We start from the raw sequence: 17,803 nt of genomic DNA, 5'->3' as shown, positions 1-17,803 counted from the left end.
CAGATTAATGGCAACCATTGGGCTAGAGTCCTGTGAGGATTGCCAAAGGAGGGAGTCAGGCTGTGCCTTGGCCAAAGGCCTGGTGGAACAGCTCTGCCTTGCAGGCCCTGCGGAAAGATGTCAAGTCCCGCAGGACCCTAGTCTCTGTTACTAGTACTTAGTAGTCAAATTTATATTCCGCCTTTCCATGAACAACACCCAAGGCAGCGAGTTGCTATCTCCACGTGGACATTAGCAAATCTTGTAGGAGCCCTGACCTCAAAATCAAGCACACACAGAGTCCTGGAGAAGTCACAAGAACCTAAGAAGATCCTGCTGGATCCAGCCATTGGCCCATCTAGCCCAGCATCCTGTTCTCACAGTGGCCCATCAGATGCCTGTGGGAAACACACAAGCAGGACTTGAGCTCTCTCCCCTCCTGTGGTCTCCAGCAACTGGCATTCGGAAGCATTACTGTCTCCAGCTGTGGAAGCAAAGCATAGCTATCATGGCCAGTAGCCATGGATAAGCTTCCTCCTCCATGAATTTATCCCTTCATCTAAGTTGGTGGTCATGACTCATGTCAGAGTGAGCTACTGAATAATCTATGGCCTTTTAAAAGTGGGGAGACTGCTATTATTATTTTTCTGTGATTTTTCTTAAAATTACTATGCTATGTAAATTATGTTTTCAAAATTGTACACCAGCCTGGGAACTTCAGATGAAGGGCACTACAGTGGTACCTCGGGTTAAGGACTTAATTCGTTCCGGAGGTCCGTTCTTAACCGGAAACTGTTCTTAACCTGAGGTACCACTTTAGCTAATGGGGCCTCCTGCTGCCACTGCGCCACCGCTGCACGATTTCTGTTCTCATCCTGAAGCAAAGTTCTTAACCCGAGGTAATAATTCTGGTTCAGCGGAGTCTGTAACCTGAAGCGCATGTAACCTGAAGCGTATGTAACCTGAGGTACCACTGTATATAAATTGAATAAATAATACTAATACTATGTGCTGCATGAAGCTCTATTGGACAAACTTTAAATATCAAAGTCCTTTTACAGTCTTTGGTCCACAGTTCTACAGCTTCTCATAATGTTTCAATTTGTACTTTGCAAAAGGCCTAAACTAGCCCTCAGAGACACAATCAGCAGTGCTATGCTAGACGTGTGTACATTTTGGTGCAATTGTCACAACCGCTGCTTGGATGATAACCATGACACCCTCCAAAGCAAAAACCAGCATCTTGTTTATCCAACAACAGCACCCAAGTGACCCTTTAAAAAGCGAAAAGGACCCGGCCACAATAAAGACCATAATGTTACCTGAAGACTCCCTTCTCACTCACAGAGCAGATGTTTTACTATTAACCTCCCCTAAATGAAAGCAAAAGTCTGTAAAACTAATTTCATCCTCTTACTTAACGATGGATAAAAGCAATCTTACACAAAGGCTTGTGTGTCAGGGTCTGGGGGGGGGGGAGGGTTACATATTTTAAGATACTGCTTTCACAGGAGTGTTAACAGAAAAATCAATAATGCCTTGTAAAAATATCCCGAAAGAACAGAGAAGAGATCTGAGAAATCAATGTTGTTCTGCCAGAATGTTTAACCCACCAGAATGAAGTGCTAATCACAGAAATAAGATACCATATTACATTTATAAATTAATGAAACTAGAAAAAAGCAGCATGTGTGACACTATAATTAAACAGCTGGAACACATCCAAGCCTGTGTAAGTTGATAACCCTGCCACTGTCTTTGGCAGCAAAAAGGCAGGTCTGCAGTGAGTTGATACGGCCAGGACAATTGTTAATTCTCTAACAGACAATCTATAAACACGACTAATTACACATGTGGAAAAACAGTGTGCAACCCAGGTTGGTTACTTTCAAAAGAATTAAACGCTCAAGAAAACTACTTCGGCAGAACTGCCCTGCAAAAAATCCTGTCTTAATCAATTCTCCAAGCTGCAGCTTAGTGTAACCAACCACCTTGCCTGACAAACCACAGCTCTTTATTAATTTCTGCACGAGGGACCTAATGATAGGGGTTCCCCCCCTTCTCCGGTAGACCATTTTTCTTTAATGGCTACAACAATAACAGAACTATCAATTACCCATTTCAAGGAAGAACAAACAAGCAATCTAGAATTTTCAGTCTGTGGAGAGGAGGTTGCTGAATATGAATATTCAGCCTCTGTCAACACCTACAAAGGGCAACTTAGAGTTCATGCCTTTTTATAGAATCATTTTAAAAGGACTAGATGATTCAGGGGCTTGGTAATGAAATCTGAAGCTTCTTGTGTATCTCAATACTCAAATCAGATTCCAGTTGGCTGATTATCAGAAGACTCTTCAATGTCCTATAACAGGGATAGCCAATATGGTGCCCATTAGATGTTGTGAACTATCAGACTGGGTCAATAGTCAGGGACAATGGGGATTGTATCCAAAACATCTGGATGGCGCCATATTGGCTACCTCTGACCTATATTAAACAAACAGTGTGCCATTTTAGCTTCCCAGTGTTCCCCTTGTTGAGATGGGTGGCGGGGATGATCTAGTTTTAGATAATTATAAGGAAGCTGAATACAGCAGAAAGTTGGTGCTGGCGGATTTCTTAATTATTTTTTTTTAAAATCAAGCTATGCAGGGTGAAAGTGAATCACAGCTAAAGTAGAGACTTCCTTTATCTCTAATGCCAAGGATCTATTGAAAGCTAGCAGCTACACTCACCTCTTACAAATCCTACCACTTAATGTGGATTAAATACTCTTATTTGAAGGTATAAATACAATTACTAGAATTCCACACATTGATAAAATTGCTGAATATCTTCCAAATCCTGAATATTTATAATGAGACCTCTGGGTATAGGGCGGTATATAAATTCAATAAATAATAAATAATAATATTTTTTTTTGTCTTCTTGCTGATGTTGCTATACAAAACCCCCCCAGCAGTTGCTTTCAACGCATCCCTAACTATATGGTGAGCTTGCACATCTGGGGTGATATTGAAATGCAAATACTCCATTATACTATTATATAATATAATCAGTGTCTGATTTATCATTTAAAATACTAATTAGAAATTTCTAATTTATGTTTGTGATTGTGCCAGGCCATGAACAGTAGTTTGTGCTGGAATAATTGACTTAACCTTTCTTACACACCCTATTACTCTAAAGGTACGTCGAGCAAAAGTCACATATCTCTGAATAACTTTCCCAGGCATGTGAAAACAGGTATGTGACTATCATATGATGTGGTGCCATAGTCGGGGGGAGCGGGGGAATTAGATGTAAGAAATCCATATTCAGATCATTAGACAAAACTGCTTCATACTTTTTACACAACAGCTAAGCAACACTGATGCCTGCTGCAGTACAAAGGGCAGGTGTGCATCTTTAACGTTTGCTCACTGCCGATTTAGGGAGGCACACCTGCCCTTTGCATTGTGTTTGAAAACCCCAAAGGAACACAGCAATCAGCTTCAGTCATGGAGCTCCATAGGTGATCCTATTTTTCAGCCTAACCTACTTTATTGATTGTATTATTTATTGTTCCAATGATGCTCCACTGCCACTCAGAGTTCATCTAACTGGATGAGTTGGATATCACCACTGTAGGACATACTCACCAAACTACACTTCCAGCATTTCATTTCCACCCAACTTGTTTATTTAAAGTCTGTTCCTCCATCCCGCAACTGTGTGCATACAGTATATACCTGCAACTCAAGATAACATCTCAGGCACCTATAGCCACAAAAGCTTTTGCCATAATCCATTTGCCGGAATTTAAAAGTGCTGCATGGCTGTTCGCAGTTTATGGAAAGAACACGGTTTATAGACCCAGAAGTATTCTTGGAGCTAATTTTACCGAAAATTACCTTCAACATCGCAACTAAGATAGTTGCGCACTTCCGTCAAAATGAAATTGATATCTTCTTCTGTAGGAATTGGGTGACTTGTGACTTCGGTTGCAGTATCCGTGGTACCAGCAATAGTCATCTTTTGCCATGGCAAGAAGAAAATCACTCTGCCATCACTAGTGGATGGGTCAAGGAGTCCCATATTATCGGGGCTGGAATAAAGCAAATTTGTTTTTTAAAATATATATATATATTCACATATCCCTTAAAACATTCAGAGCAAAAGGAAAAAAGGCAGAAATAAAATACTAAAAAGCACTTGTTTAGGAGACATATGAATAACACTGGGGACACTTGTTGCCGAACTCACAGAATTTATACAGAGCACAATTAGGGTTCAAAGGAAAGCTTTGGAAAGCTCACAAGCAGATTCCTGTTTCCCTTCCAGCATCTGTTATTCTGAGAAGGAAAGAGTGTTAAGTGGCCACATGAGGCACAACCATGCAAATAAGAGAGAAAGTTATATGTGCAGTCGTATTATGTTCACAATCTCTAAAAAACAGGAATATCCTTTTAAATGTGTTTTCTACATGGCCTGTATTCTCTGGCTCAACTTGCTGTCTTTGGGTATCTGTTCTCTATTAGTTTGCAGCACAGCTGCAGTGACCTAATCTCATGGAAGGATGGTGTTGTTTGGTAGTAGGGAACGTAAAAGGCCAGACGATAGTATTTTTATCTTAGATTTAAAAAGTAGGGTTTTTTTAAGTGTGTGTGTGTGTCAGTCTTTAACCTGGCAGCTGGTCCATGTGGTTAGTTGGATAGGGACTGTAAGCCCCACACTTTAAGTAAGTACAGTGGTGCCTCGCAAGACGAAATTAATTCGTTCCGCAAGTTTTGCCGTCTAGCGAATTTTTCGTCTTGCGAAGCACGGTTTAAACGGTTTAACAAAGTCGCAAGACGTTTCCGTCTTGCGAAGCAAGCCCATAGGGAAATTCGTCTTGCGAGGCAAATCGCGAACGAAAAAACCTTTCGTCTAGCGAGTTTTTTGTCTTGCGAGGCATTCGTCTTGCGAGGTACCACTGTAGAAACAGCCGCTAGAGACTGTAATGAAGAGGACAATGGGGAGGAACAACCCAATTGGTTGGAGTGTTGAACTTTGGAGACCAGGATTCAAAATGGCACATAGGCATGAAGCTCACTGGGTGACCTTGAGCCTGCCGCCATCTTTCAGTCTAACCTACCTCACAGGGTTGTCGTGAGGATAAACTAGAGAGGGGAGAACCATGCATGCTACCTTGAGCTCCTTGGAGGAAAAGTGAGATATAATAATAATAATAATAATAATAATAATAATAATAATAATAATAATAATAGCTGGCATCTGAGTAAGATAGACCTGTTTTAATGCAAAGTATAGTAACTCAAGCAATAGTCAATAGTTGTGAATTAGCTTCTAAGCTTGATAATAATAAAAGACCCATATAGTTACATCCAAACAGAAACTCATTCACTCTCATACATGACTGTGCACATGTTTTTTCCTGCAGATATTTTCCTGTTGAAGGAAAAATGTCATATGTGAAGTGCCCCTCCAAGAGAAGATGACAATTACATACACCTGAAGTGTAAGTTCTACAACTAAGAAGTCTTTGAGATGATATTTATATACAGCTTAAGAATACATTTGGAGAAGCAGAGCTTAAAAAGTAGGTGTCAACATGGACTTGTAAGGTAAACCATGGCAGACAAGTAATTACTTTTCAAAATGAATTCACTATTGATTTAGAGAGGCAGGAAAACTTAGAAATTTAATATACAGACTCAGAATCTTCAAAAAACTTTCGGTAAGTTTTCAAATAAGGTTTCTAAATTGGCATAAAATAAGCAGAACTACAGAGAGGCTGAGTGTATTCTTTGCAAAGATTGCTGGGAGATCATTTACGTTCTTTTTTAATATCATGGAATTGCTAGAAGAACCTAAATTGGGAAAAATGGTAAATGATTTCAAATCCCACTCTCTTGCCCATTTCTATCACTGCCTGTTCAATCTTCTTTCAATAATTACTCTGACAAATAACAGAAAATTCCAGAATACAATCAGGGTGAGATTCTAGCATACCGTAATACTATTTAACATTTATAAAGCATTTCAGGACATTCACAGAGCTTCACCTACATCACAGAACAATGCCGTAAAATAGAGTACTTTTATTAACTCCATGTTCCAGGTGGGACTGAAGGTCTATGACAGAGAATGACTTACCTTAACCCACCTGGCGAAAATTATTTTTACACTTTCTGAACCACACCTACATCTAGATATGGATTCCAGGATGGTGCACACTGAAACACAAATATCCAGTTCAAAGTACTGGTTTTGACCTATACAGCCTTAAGCGGCTCAGGCCTGCAATACATCAAGGGCCGCCTCTCTGCTTATGAACCTACCTGGACCCTGCAATCATCTTTTGAGGCCCTTCTTCATGTGCCTCCTCCACAAGAGGTCCAAAAGGTGGCAACATGAGAATAGGCCTTTTCTGCAGTGGCTCCCTGTTTGTGGCATGCACTCCCCTGGGAGGCTCAATTGGCGCTTCATTGCGTATCTTTAGGCACCAGGCAAAAACATTCCTTTTCTCCCAGGCCTTTGGTTAATAATTAAATTATCCATGGCCTTTTAAACAGTGGTGGTAGTGGGGTTATTGTTTGTTATTATGCTATATATTGTTGTGTTTTTATATTGTAAACTGCCCTGTGATCTTCAGATATATATAAAGACTTCAGATATACAGTCGTACCTTGGAAGTCGAATGGAATCCATTCCGGAAGTCCGTACGACTTCCAAAATGTTTGGAAACCAAAGCGTGGCTTCTGATTAGCTGCCGGAAGCTTCTGCAGCCAATCGGAAGCCATGGAAGCCCCATCCGACGTTCAGCTTCCAAAAATAGTTCGCAAACAGGAACAGTCACTTCCAGGTTTGCGGCGTTTCAGAGCTAAAGAACTAAGCTGTTCAAAAACCAAGGTACGACTGTATAAATATCTTCAGATATATAAGACTATCTGGTTTCTTTTTATTCTCATCTTCAATAAATCTGCGTGTTTCATCTAAGAAATGAGGCAGACCTGGGTAACAATTGGGTTTTTTAAAAATTCATTTGGAATCTGCCATTGCTTTATTTCTTCTTCCCAGTAGGCCTTGATGCAACCTGATGCCTTCACTGCACTGAAAAATGTTTGCTGCCTCCTGTTAATTTCTTCCTTACGGCTATCAACAGATACAGATTCATGATGTTACCACCAGCCAATGCCCCAACCCTTGCCTTGCTTTGTTTTACTCTAGCCTGAGTAAGAGTACTGGTTGGTGCAATAAAGGTATTACCCTAATGTGGATTTTGGGTTTTTTTCTTACAGCCAACGTGTCTACCTTTAATTTTTGAATTCAAGGGAAAGCTCCTTTAGCTACGGTGTTGGATAGTTTATATCCTTTTGAATGTTACATCCAATGATGTAACTGCTGCAGGCAGAATCTATGTTAACACTGTTCTCAAAGAAAATAGGAATGCCCATCTTCGGATCAGGGATCTGTTTGTACATCTTCTAAGAGGCAGAACCAGAGCCACTGCTGCAGCCGACACATAGCCGAAACTGCAGGCGACATCAACTGAATTAAGGGTTGAAATTTATATGAGATTAGTCACACTAACATCATCAGAGTGTGAGAAAGTCATGCAGGAGGTACTTATATGAGGACATGTATCTGAAGAACAGAATTAATGAGAGCAGAGGAACACAGGGACTATTAATGAAGAATATAAAAATGTAAGAACCTACTGGGAAACGCTTGCATTGTATTAACATTAAATTAATTAAATCTTATCTACATTTACACATAAAAAGCCTTTAAACTATTTACCATTTTCCCAAGATCATGTCAAAGTACTTTCCCAAAGAGACCAGTAGCTGTAATGAAATGACACACATTTTCCTGCTAAACAGGATTTAGTTGGCACTGGGGGCAAAAACCTGTTGCTCAGTTAATACACACGTTTGTTTTTGTTTATTTCTGCATGGTGTGTATTATTTCTTATACAGACAAATTCCTTGGCTTAACTATGTTTAGGATGAGATCAATCTACTTTTCACACAGCAGCAGAGCAAATGATCTGCACAGGCAGGAGTTGTCGCTGAAACAAAGTCAGTTGCCTATTGAGAGATGCTGAGGAATAAGGCAAAGGGAGAGACTGACCCTGAGCTTATTATACAGTATATAAACCAGACTGCACACACAATCCTGGGCTCCATCTAAGACTGAAGGTGTAATAGCTCAGAGTAGCCAGCATTGCAAAAGAATAAAGGCCAAAATATTTGTTTTTCAGCTGCTCCCGCCTTCCGTCTCTACTGAATGCTTTTGAGTGTACTCGTTTTGTTCATTATAGTAGGTGGATGATGTGGGCTGTAGCCGTAGCAACCATGCAAATAGCTGCGAGTAATTGCCCCAGCTGTCCAGTTTTAAGCATGTATTAACTGCAGAGTGTAATAAAGATATCCTTGTCTGAGAGTTCTGTCACTTTATAGGTGAATAATGGATGCCCTAGACTTTGACAAGACGGAACCTCTGAGCTGGATTGAGTACGGGGATCCCGCTACCAAAAAAAAGGATACCATCAAGCAGGGGTAGCCAACATGGTGCCCTCTGGTTTAGTGGACTACAAATGCCATCTTTCCTGACCACAGAGCCATACTGGCTAGGGCTCATGGGAGTTGTAGTCCAAAACACCTGGACGGCACCATGTTGGCTACCCGCCATAAATGGTAGGAGCTGGAACACAAATCCCGCATGACTTGAGGGCTGGAGCAATCCAACAAAGCTGTGAATTAGCAGCCAGTTCCTGTACCTGCTGTGCTCTGGCAAAGCCAGGTAAAGTGATATACAGAGGAAACAAGTCCTATGGCTCCTTAGTAAAGGTGGGCTGAGATGCCACACACCTTACTCAGTTGTTGGCTAAGATTCTGTTTTAACTATGTGTTCTCTTCCAATTAGCCATGCTGCAGATGAAATGCAGGAAGAGACAATGAAATGGTTCAATGGGCTTTTCTAGCCTAAAGCTAGAGACCCAAGTGGAAGAAGAGGAGCACTGCTCTGCAGATGACGAACATGAGTTTGTCCAGGGCTATAAAAAGAAGGTTCTACAGCAGCTCTCATGCTGCTTCTTGGGCTTTTATGCGTACACAACCTCGAAAGTGGAAGAACGTATTTCGGATTCCCCAATGCCACACACTTTCCTTGCATGATGTTCTAGCGCCGCTTCCCATGAGCTGAAGATCCCCTTGTCCACATGTGGAGGGCAGAGGTGTCCACCACGGCCAAACCACTATGTACAGCGCATGTGTAGCATCACATCGTACATACGGCACATGCATCATACGCAGCGACGCCGCACATCCACCCTACGTAGCAACGCCCCACCCCGGGTGTCACAATGCCTTTGTTTGCCCCTTGTGGAGAGACATCTTTGAATCCACTACTATTAATACTTAGCATTTATGTAGAACATCTCAAGTATTCAAAGCACTTCTTTAGGTCAGTCACGTAATGCAGGTCGATACAGCAGCCGCAGGCCTGGAGTCAACTTGCTTAAGACTACCTTTTAGCTGTTATGCCGTAAACGCTTTATGAATCAGCTCACATATCCATGTTAGTTTTCCTCACACAAAACTCAGGGAAGCTAGCCTGGTGCCTTCAATACATATCTTTCGGCACCGTCAAAAGTATTCCTCTTCTCCCAGGCCTTTGGCTTATTAAGCAATCGATGGCCTTTTAAACTCGAGTGGGAATTGTTATTGCTTGTTACTATGTTACGTATTTTTGCGTTTTTATATTGTAAACCACCCTATGATCCTCAGATGAAATTTAACAAACAAATAAATGATACTCAAGGCAAGGGGGGGGGGTCCGCCCCAGGTGTCACCACTGAGTGGGGTGACAAAATACCAGGTGGGACTCACCGCCGGGCCTGTAGCACACCAGAGCCACGCATCTCTCCTGGGAGTGATGCGGTGGCTTGGGCTCCCACATGCTCTGCGCTGCCCCTAACAGCTCACCTGCTGCCTCCCCCTCAGCTGTAGGGCAACTGAGTGGGAGGAGACAGGCAGACTCCTTGGAGGTCCTGCGGAGCGTCCCGCCCCTGGGCATAGGGCATGAGCACCACCCCAGGCGCCCAATCAGCTTGCTCCGCCACTGACTCAGGGAGGAGCAGGAGGACACAGCAGTGGTTAGAGGTAAAAGATCGACTGAGGCATGGCCAAAGAAAGAAAGAAATCCCTGCGAAAAGTTGCCCACTTTCTGTTCTTCCAAAGGCGCTTGCTGCCAGTCACACAAATGAAATGGTCCCGTATTTAAGCTGGAAACAGGGGTGAAGTAGATTAGGCAGGGGAGAAAGCATCTTCCTTACCCACTTTAGTTTGAACCAGTCAAGCCTTCCCCTTGATATGAAAGCAGAGGTAGATTTTGGCATGGCAACACACCAGCAATGCTCTTTTGAGCATTCAAAAGGTGACAGAGTTACGGGGAGGGCTGTACCATGTGTCCTCAGTAAGAGCATTTCCTCCCTCTGAGCTAAACCAAAAATGAGGAGGGGGGGGGAGAAGGGGAAATAAAATCTTGCAATCACCCTGCACTATTAACAGCAGCAAGTCTCTCTCTCTACAACTTTATTTTCTACACTGGACACACTTCTTCCGATTGTTATAAATGATCCCGCTTTTGAATATCGTTACCTGTAATAGCCAGGCATCACAATATGAACGCCTGCGCTTGGCTGACAGATGTTTGGTACTTTCTGCTCATCCATTTTCCGCACGGAGTCTGTGAAAGGTCCTGTAGCATTGATAACACATTTGGCTCTGACATCAAATTCCTGCCCTGTGAAAGAAAACAGCATCAATCACATACTCCATTTGTTTCCCTGTTCACTGACTCTCTGGATTATTAATTTATCTATGAAGTTAACCTATTGTGAAGTGTGTGTATTTATCTACACACACATGCACATAACACACACACACAGCACACTGCAGAAGCTTAGCAGCTAGTATTGTTACCAAAAATTAGAAAATAGTTTTGAGGATAATTTTAATAAAAAGAAAAGAAAAAAATGAGAGAGAGAGAGAAATCCTCTCAGATAAAATCTAGAGTGGCAGAAGATTCCCCTCTCCCGATTTTACTTTTATTTATCGAGTTCTCTGTTTAATGGCATTCTTAAACCCTGAAATTTGTTAGATGGTACTATGACTGAACACACACCACACGGTTATTTTACGACGTCAGCTTTTCTTGACAGAAGGGCTTGGATGTAAAGTGTGGCTTAGCTTGCCAAAGCACCAGGATTTGAATGAAAACCTGACAGAAGTTAAAGATGATTGGCATTAATGACATGCCACTGCACTTTGGAAATATGCCTCCTTTGTCAGTTAAGTGATATTTACAAACTCCAGCCTCCCGCTGCACTCCCCCTCCTTAACTTCTTCTTTCTAACATAAGGGAAAATAAATAAATAAATAATATTTCTGTCTCCTTAAACAGAAAGGTAAATGGGGGGGCAGCATCTGTGGACAGCTGTGCTTCATCCAGGAAAACAACTGTGTCCTCTAAACCGCATACATTAGGGGAAGTGGAAGAATGCCAGCGGAATGCCAGAATCCACCGAACCATAGGAGACAAGCGTTAGAAACGCCGTCTCTGCAAAAGTACAGCCGGAGCAAGGTGCCTTGTGAGTGTGTGGGCCAACGCAAGTTACCTGTTGTTAGGTAAAAGGAAGCAAAGGGGCTCTATAAATACCACAGGGGAGCGAAGGATGCTTACCTGTTAGAACATCCCTGCACCTTGCGCCGCAGACGCGGCTCGCCCCGCTCTTTGGATCCGTCTTCTTCAGCAAGCGCACCACTTCAGTGTAATTGGCTGTGGCAGCCCCATACCTGGCAGCGGTGAGGGCAATGGCAAGGTTCATTCGTGCATCGTTGTGTTGTCCTGCAGCAGGGGGCAGAATCAAGGGAAGGACATGAGTCACCTCAAGCCACTGACTTGTGGTATGGAAGTGTGTCAGAACGGATCTGTCACATCTGTCCCTGTCACACCGAATCTATGTGATGGCTGGTCAGGTCTACCAAGAATTGTTTAGAGTAATGTCTTCTCTTGGCAAGGCAGGGCATTCATCTCAATTGTTCTAAACAGCGTATTTGTACGATTGTTATTTTTTAAAAAACAATTGCAAATAGCTGGGATTACTGTCCGAGCAATGTGGTTTTTTATACGTTGCAAAACGAACGATTTGCATTTGTTCAGTCAAGGACCTGACATGAAAACAAACCACACGCTTTCTGTTTTGGAAGGAGGAGGATTCTAAAGCCAACCCCTGCTCCCCCCTCCACAAATCCGGCATTAATACAGCATCTTCGAAGAATTTGTTTTTTGACGGCCCCACTGGTGTTAATTAACAATCTCTAATAGCACACACACGCTGCATGACATTAATTTTTTTTAAAAAAGGAAGCAAGCAATGATCTTTCAGGGATTCCACTGCTAAGCCTCTGCTGCCGGTGAAAAAGACATTCATTTTATGCACATTTTAAGTTCGCAACTAATAGCATTCACCAGGTTGGGCATATATATATATATATATATATAAAATAAAATCTTGTTGAACACACACAAAGAAAGAACCCAAGGAGGTTTAGTTAACAGATCACTCTTAACATATATATCATTAAAGATTTATTACAGAATCTTCCTAGTTGAGGAGGAGAGAGGGGGGGAAATCAACATGGAAGAGAGAGCATTGGCAGGGGGAAAGGAGGGGGGAGAGAGGGGAGAGCAAGAAGAATGGAAATGATTAATTACTTTAAAATAGTGGCATCACCTGAGACTTTCTATTTATTATTGCCACTGAAGTTAAAACCCTGGATGTTGGCTGGGAGCAATTATTCTGCGTAGCAAGGGCCAAGCTCTGTGTGCCCAGAATAATTAATTACAAAGGGCTGGAGTTCCGACGGCAGAGTTCAGGGTGCCCAAGAGTTGGGATCGGTTCTATCAAGATAATACTGATAAAAAAACGGGGGGGGGGGGTGAATGAATGGTAATGGATACTGCTGTTGATTTATGTTGCCAGCATACCAAGCGTTCAGTATAAATGATTTATGTAAAGCTCGGCCCCTTCCGATTCTGCCAGAGCAACACCCAGCCGCTATGCGAGCAATCCGTTTCGAAAACCAAAAGGGCAAAAACGTAGAAGGAGGATCAATGGCTCCCAGAACTCTTACACAGCTTCAAAACTTCTCGTTCCAATGTGGAAGAAGTCCACCGAGGGAAGCTTAAGCAAGCTAAATAGGGCCTAGGGAAAACAAAGCCCCAAAGCATACAAAAAAAATCAAGGGAGCTGGGAACAATAGCTTTTGTTTAAAAAACAGGAGGTTTTGACTTTATTTTGATATTTTTCCATTACATGTATCTATATAAAAAATTGCTTGTCACTTCAGCTGCCTGGAGACAGTCAGATTAAGATCAGAAACTATAAATAAATAAATTAAATAAAAATGGCAACCTCCCCAACACTAAGAAAGAGAGCTAATAGGCCACACGATAAATTAATGGAATAGGCTGAAGTTATGCAGAAAGTATCCAGAAGCAGATTGGTAGCATGCAAGTTTTATTTTGTTTTTTAAAAGGGCTAAAATTCTCCCTTTGGATGTGTAGCCTCTGAACCAGGCATCCTCAAACTCGGCCCTCCAGATGTTTTGGGACTACAATTCCCATCATCCCTGACCACTGGTTCTGTTAGCTAGGGATGATGGGAGTTGTAGTCCCAAAACATCTGGAGGGCCAAGTGTGGGGGTGCCTGCTTTGAACAATTAGAAATCTGTATGAAGAGCTGCTCTTTAGTTGTTTGAAAGTCAAAATATACACACAACTACAAACAAGCCTTCTAACATACAGAAGGATTTCCAAAATAGGTGGAGGACTATTCAGCAATGGTAAATTACAGCAACTACTACAGTTATATTCTCACTGGTGAAATGCTATTTAACAAGGGCCTGTAACCCACTTACTGGAAATACTGCTTTTAATAATAGCAAGACATGCTCAGGGAATAAAGAGTCTTGTGGGTTTCTTACTATGGCTCTGTTTAGGTAAAAGGGCAGCAAAGTTTCTCAAACGAGACAGCAGATGCAACTGGGAAAGGGATAAATCAAAGGGGTTCCCCACCTCACCACATAGCTTGGATCCCCTTTGCGTTTCATAACTAGTCTTTGGCTCGGATTGTTGTGGCATTTGGATCACTGTGGTTACAAACAAGGAACCCTGCTCTCCTCTCCTGCCATAAGAAGACTTTTCTTCAAAACTGCCAAGCTCAGCGAGATTTATTAAAACAAAAGTTATTGTAACAAAAGTTACCAACCATCCCAAATTCAGCAGTGCTACGAAAATCAAGGGTGATTTTGGCATAGCCATACCATAGCAGAATGCATAAAGACAATGACCCAGAGCCATGTCTCGCCATGGAAGGGCACACAGGGAAAACATGAATTGTGTGGATCCATCCCTTAAGGATGCTGTAATCTTTGCTAGTCACACCGAATAGAACCAGGAGACCGGTAAAACTAGGCCCTAAGTCTTACAGATGTTCTTCAAACTCCAGCTTGACCCTACATTATTCCTCCAAGAATCCCTCTCACACGCCAAAATTCAAGGAAGTTCTGCCATCAAATAACTGAAGGAGTTAATAATCCATCCATTCATTTTATTTGTATTCCGCAACAGCGGCTTACTACAGAGAAAACAACACACTTTGAAACCAAACGGTACAAAAATAATTACCTAATAACATAGCAAAACAGCACAATAACTTGCCAAAAATTGTAACATTTCATGACTATAAATATAAGATGATTACTTAAACAACACTCAATAACAAAAATAACAAGGGAGCTTTACAGTTTCACCTTGGTCCTAGAAAAACGCATCGCATGAAGTTGCTCACAGTCCCGCTCCTGAAACAACTTGCAAGGCTTCCGAGTGCAGCCAGTGGCTTAAAACACCCTTCCCATGGTGTTTTTCCTTTCTCCTCTGGTGTCCACTACAGAACTGGCCAAGTAGCAGCTGAAAATTCATTACTGGTGGCAAATCTGCGGGAGTATCTATTCTGGGGGCAATAGCTGCAAAACTGCTTTCAGCAACATTTGTGGTTTACTTTCCCCTCTCACTGGTGCCCTCTAGAGGTCTGGCTGGCCAGCAAAGCCCTAGCTAGTTCTGCAGAAGCTTTTGGAGCACTGCCCTGTTACAGACAGGAGCCTCTTCTATCTCTGTTCATGGATGATTAAGTTGACAGACAGAAGGAGGAAAGACCGGTTTCCTCCTCTGGAAAGACAAGTCAGTTAAAAGGAAATAGAAGGGGGGGAAGCATGGAAGGGTTTCTGCTGGGAGACTTCTGCTCAGAAACAGTTAAGCCGCAAATCCCAAGGCAATCATAACAAGGCATTAAATCGCCACCAGCCATGTGCACACTTCTGATACAAGCTAAGATACATATATGGTGGAATTGTTTAAACATCAAACCATTTTGGGAAACAATATATAACGAAATGAAAAAAATGTTCAGATATTCATTTAGGAAAACACCAGAAGGTTTTCTATTGGGAATATTACCAGGAAATCTAAAGGAAGAAGACAAGTCATTATATTTATATGCAACAGTAGCCACAAGGCTATTGATTGTGAAAAATTGGAAAAGTGGTATTATACCGACAAAAATAGAGTGGCTTGCCAAATTATTGGAGTACTACAATATATCCAAAACAATGGGAGAAATTGGAAGGATCTAAAAAGAGAAGATAGATAGGGACGGGAAGGTGTTTAAAGGATACTTGCAAAACCATATTGAAAAATCAGAACTCCTATTAGAATAAACAAGTTCCGTTTTAAATACTGGAATACTAAATAAGATGGATAACAATGTGTAATAGAAAAAGAAGCATGAAATTAGGTTAAACATGTGTGAAAGAAAGTAATAGAAGTGGAAAGAAATTGCAATTGAGTAGACTGGAAGTCTAACACAAAGATGGGGTGAGGGGTGGTGGATGGTGATGGGAAAGGGAATTATCTGTGGGATTGAGTGTAGGTATGTTTGAACATTTTCAAGGATTGTATGAAATGTATGTTTGTATATTCGAAATATGTGTGTATTAATGCTGAATTACTTTAACAATAAAAACTTTTTTTAAAAAAGAAAAAGATACAAGCTTAGAACACAGGTTTTATGCATTGAGGCAGTGGTGGGGAACCTCCAGCCCTAAACAGTCCTGCCAGGCCTCCCCATTTGGCTCCTGAGGCTTTGGCCAGGCCAGGGCTGCCGGTCCTACACGCAACATCACATATGGTGCCAGGTGCAAGGCAGATAAAGAAGCAGTTGGGGTTTGCAGGCTCTGTCAACAGCGCTTTGCAAGCTCCAGCATTGGAGATAGCAAAGTGCTATGCGCGAGACTTTGAAAGCACTATCAGCTAGCTTAACGTTAAACCAGGATGGCAGAAGTGGGCCCCACCTACCTGTCAAACTTGGCCTGCAGGGGTGGAGAAGGTAAGGATCCTGCACACTGGCTCAGATCCAGTTCCCCACCCCTATGCTGAGGTGATGTGATACACTGCCCCAAGTCCCCACACATGAAGAATGATGAGTGCCCAAGTATTATAATAGCCAATGCTTCTCTCTGTTGATGAGGCCATTTCAGTACAGGAAGGGCAAAAGATGCTATCACAGAAGACAAGAGATTTTCCTCAAGGTATGAAGGCCAGCACACATATATGTATCTTAACATTATAGGCCAAAGCAGTACAAGCCTAAAACAGGCACCCAAGATACTGAATGTGGTTTTGATACCAATAACTGACAGATACATGGGCCCAAGAGACAGAGCATTTTCAGTGGTGGCCCCATGCCTATGGAATTCCCTTCCTAGGTCGGTATGTATGGCGCATCAATGTTTACTTTTTAGGTGCTACTGGAAGGAATTTTTTTATTTTTACTTTTAAACAGGCACTGAAGGCTTTGCTTATTATTCTGTACTGCTTCTAATGGGAGATTTATGCTGGTGATTTCCAGTCACTAGTCTTTTTTGTGGGGGTTTTGTTGTTGTTGTTGCCTGCTTTTAAGCTTGTTTTAGGTCTGTCAATACTGTTTTTATCTGCTGCCGTGGTGATTTTCAGATGTATTAATGAGGCTTCAGCCGTTCCTTTAATTATTTTATGACTTGCAATGTCATCAATCACTGCTATTTTTCCTAAAGTGTTGAGAACTCTTACAAGGGACAACCCTCAAAGGAAGCCTACAAATACAGGAAGGAAAAATAAATAAATAAAAGCAGCACTATAAGCATTTGTTGTGCTTATGTTTTTAGGCTACATAATAATGCTAACACGTCCAGGGATACAGATAGGAGGGCCAGTTAGAGAGGACAGCAAAAGGGTTTAGATATTTGCCATGTATACCTGACTGACAGCCCTATTTAATTGTTCTTGAAATAGATGATCTGCAACCTCAGAGTGTTGGGCCTGCCCTAGACCTGACAGATGTGGTTCGCTGTGGAAAGGATTCCCTGAGGGAAGTTTAAAAAGCACAGGGCTTACACAGTTGGTCCTGCTGTTTACTTGGAAGTAGAACTCACTGTAGGTAAGCATGCATAAGGTTGCAGCCTCAGTATGTAGATCCAAATTATGTAGATTCAAAATATGTGGCTACAAATTCAAGTTCTCCTCAGAGGAAACAAGAGAGGGGAGCTGTGGCATCACCCTGCCCACAGTTCCCCTTAATATTCAATGCTTGGCTATAATGTGCTCCCTCCGTAGGACAACCCTTAAGGTTGGTTCAGAAACTACACAATTGGGCAGCCAGGATACTGAGCAGACT

The 17,803-nt window shown here is 42.0% G+C and overlaps 1 protein-coding gene across 3 annotated transcripts in view; it reads right to left on the bottom strand.

The window, feature by feature from the left end:
• The window catches only part of GPD2 (glycerol-3-phosphate dehydrogenase 2), an 86,067-nt gene that overhangs the window by 23,125 nt on the left and 45,139 nt on the right, over positions 1–17,803 (bottom strand). For all 3 annotated transcript variants that reach the window (XM_081187481.1, XM_081187482.1, XM_081187483.1), the window contains exons 7-9: positions 11,713–11,877; positions 10,629–10,773; positions 3,873–4,066 (exon numbers count right to left, since the gene is read on the bottom strand). In XM_081187481.1, coding sequence (XP_081043607.1) covers positions 3,873–4,066; positions 10,629–10,773; positions 11,713–11,877 — 504 coding nt within the window. The remainder of the gene's footprint in view (positions 1–3,872; positions 4,067–10,628; positions 10,774–11,712; positions 11,878–17,803) is intronic.

The sequence above is a fragment of the Podarcis bocagei genome (assembly GCF_964188305.1).
Source record: "Podarcis bocagei genome assembly, chromosome: 1".
Classification (NCBI taxonomy): Eukaryota; Metazoa; Chordata; class Lepidosauria; order Squamata; family Lacertidae; genus Podarcis; species Podarcis bocagei.
Note: the sequence above shows the minus strand (reverse complement) of the source record. Positions and strands in the feature narration are given on the sequence as shown.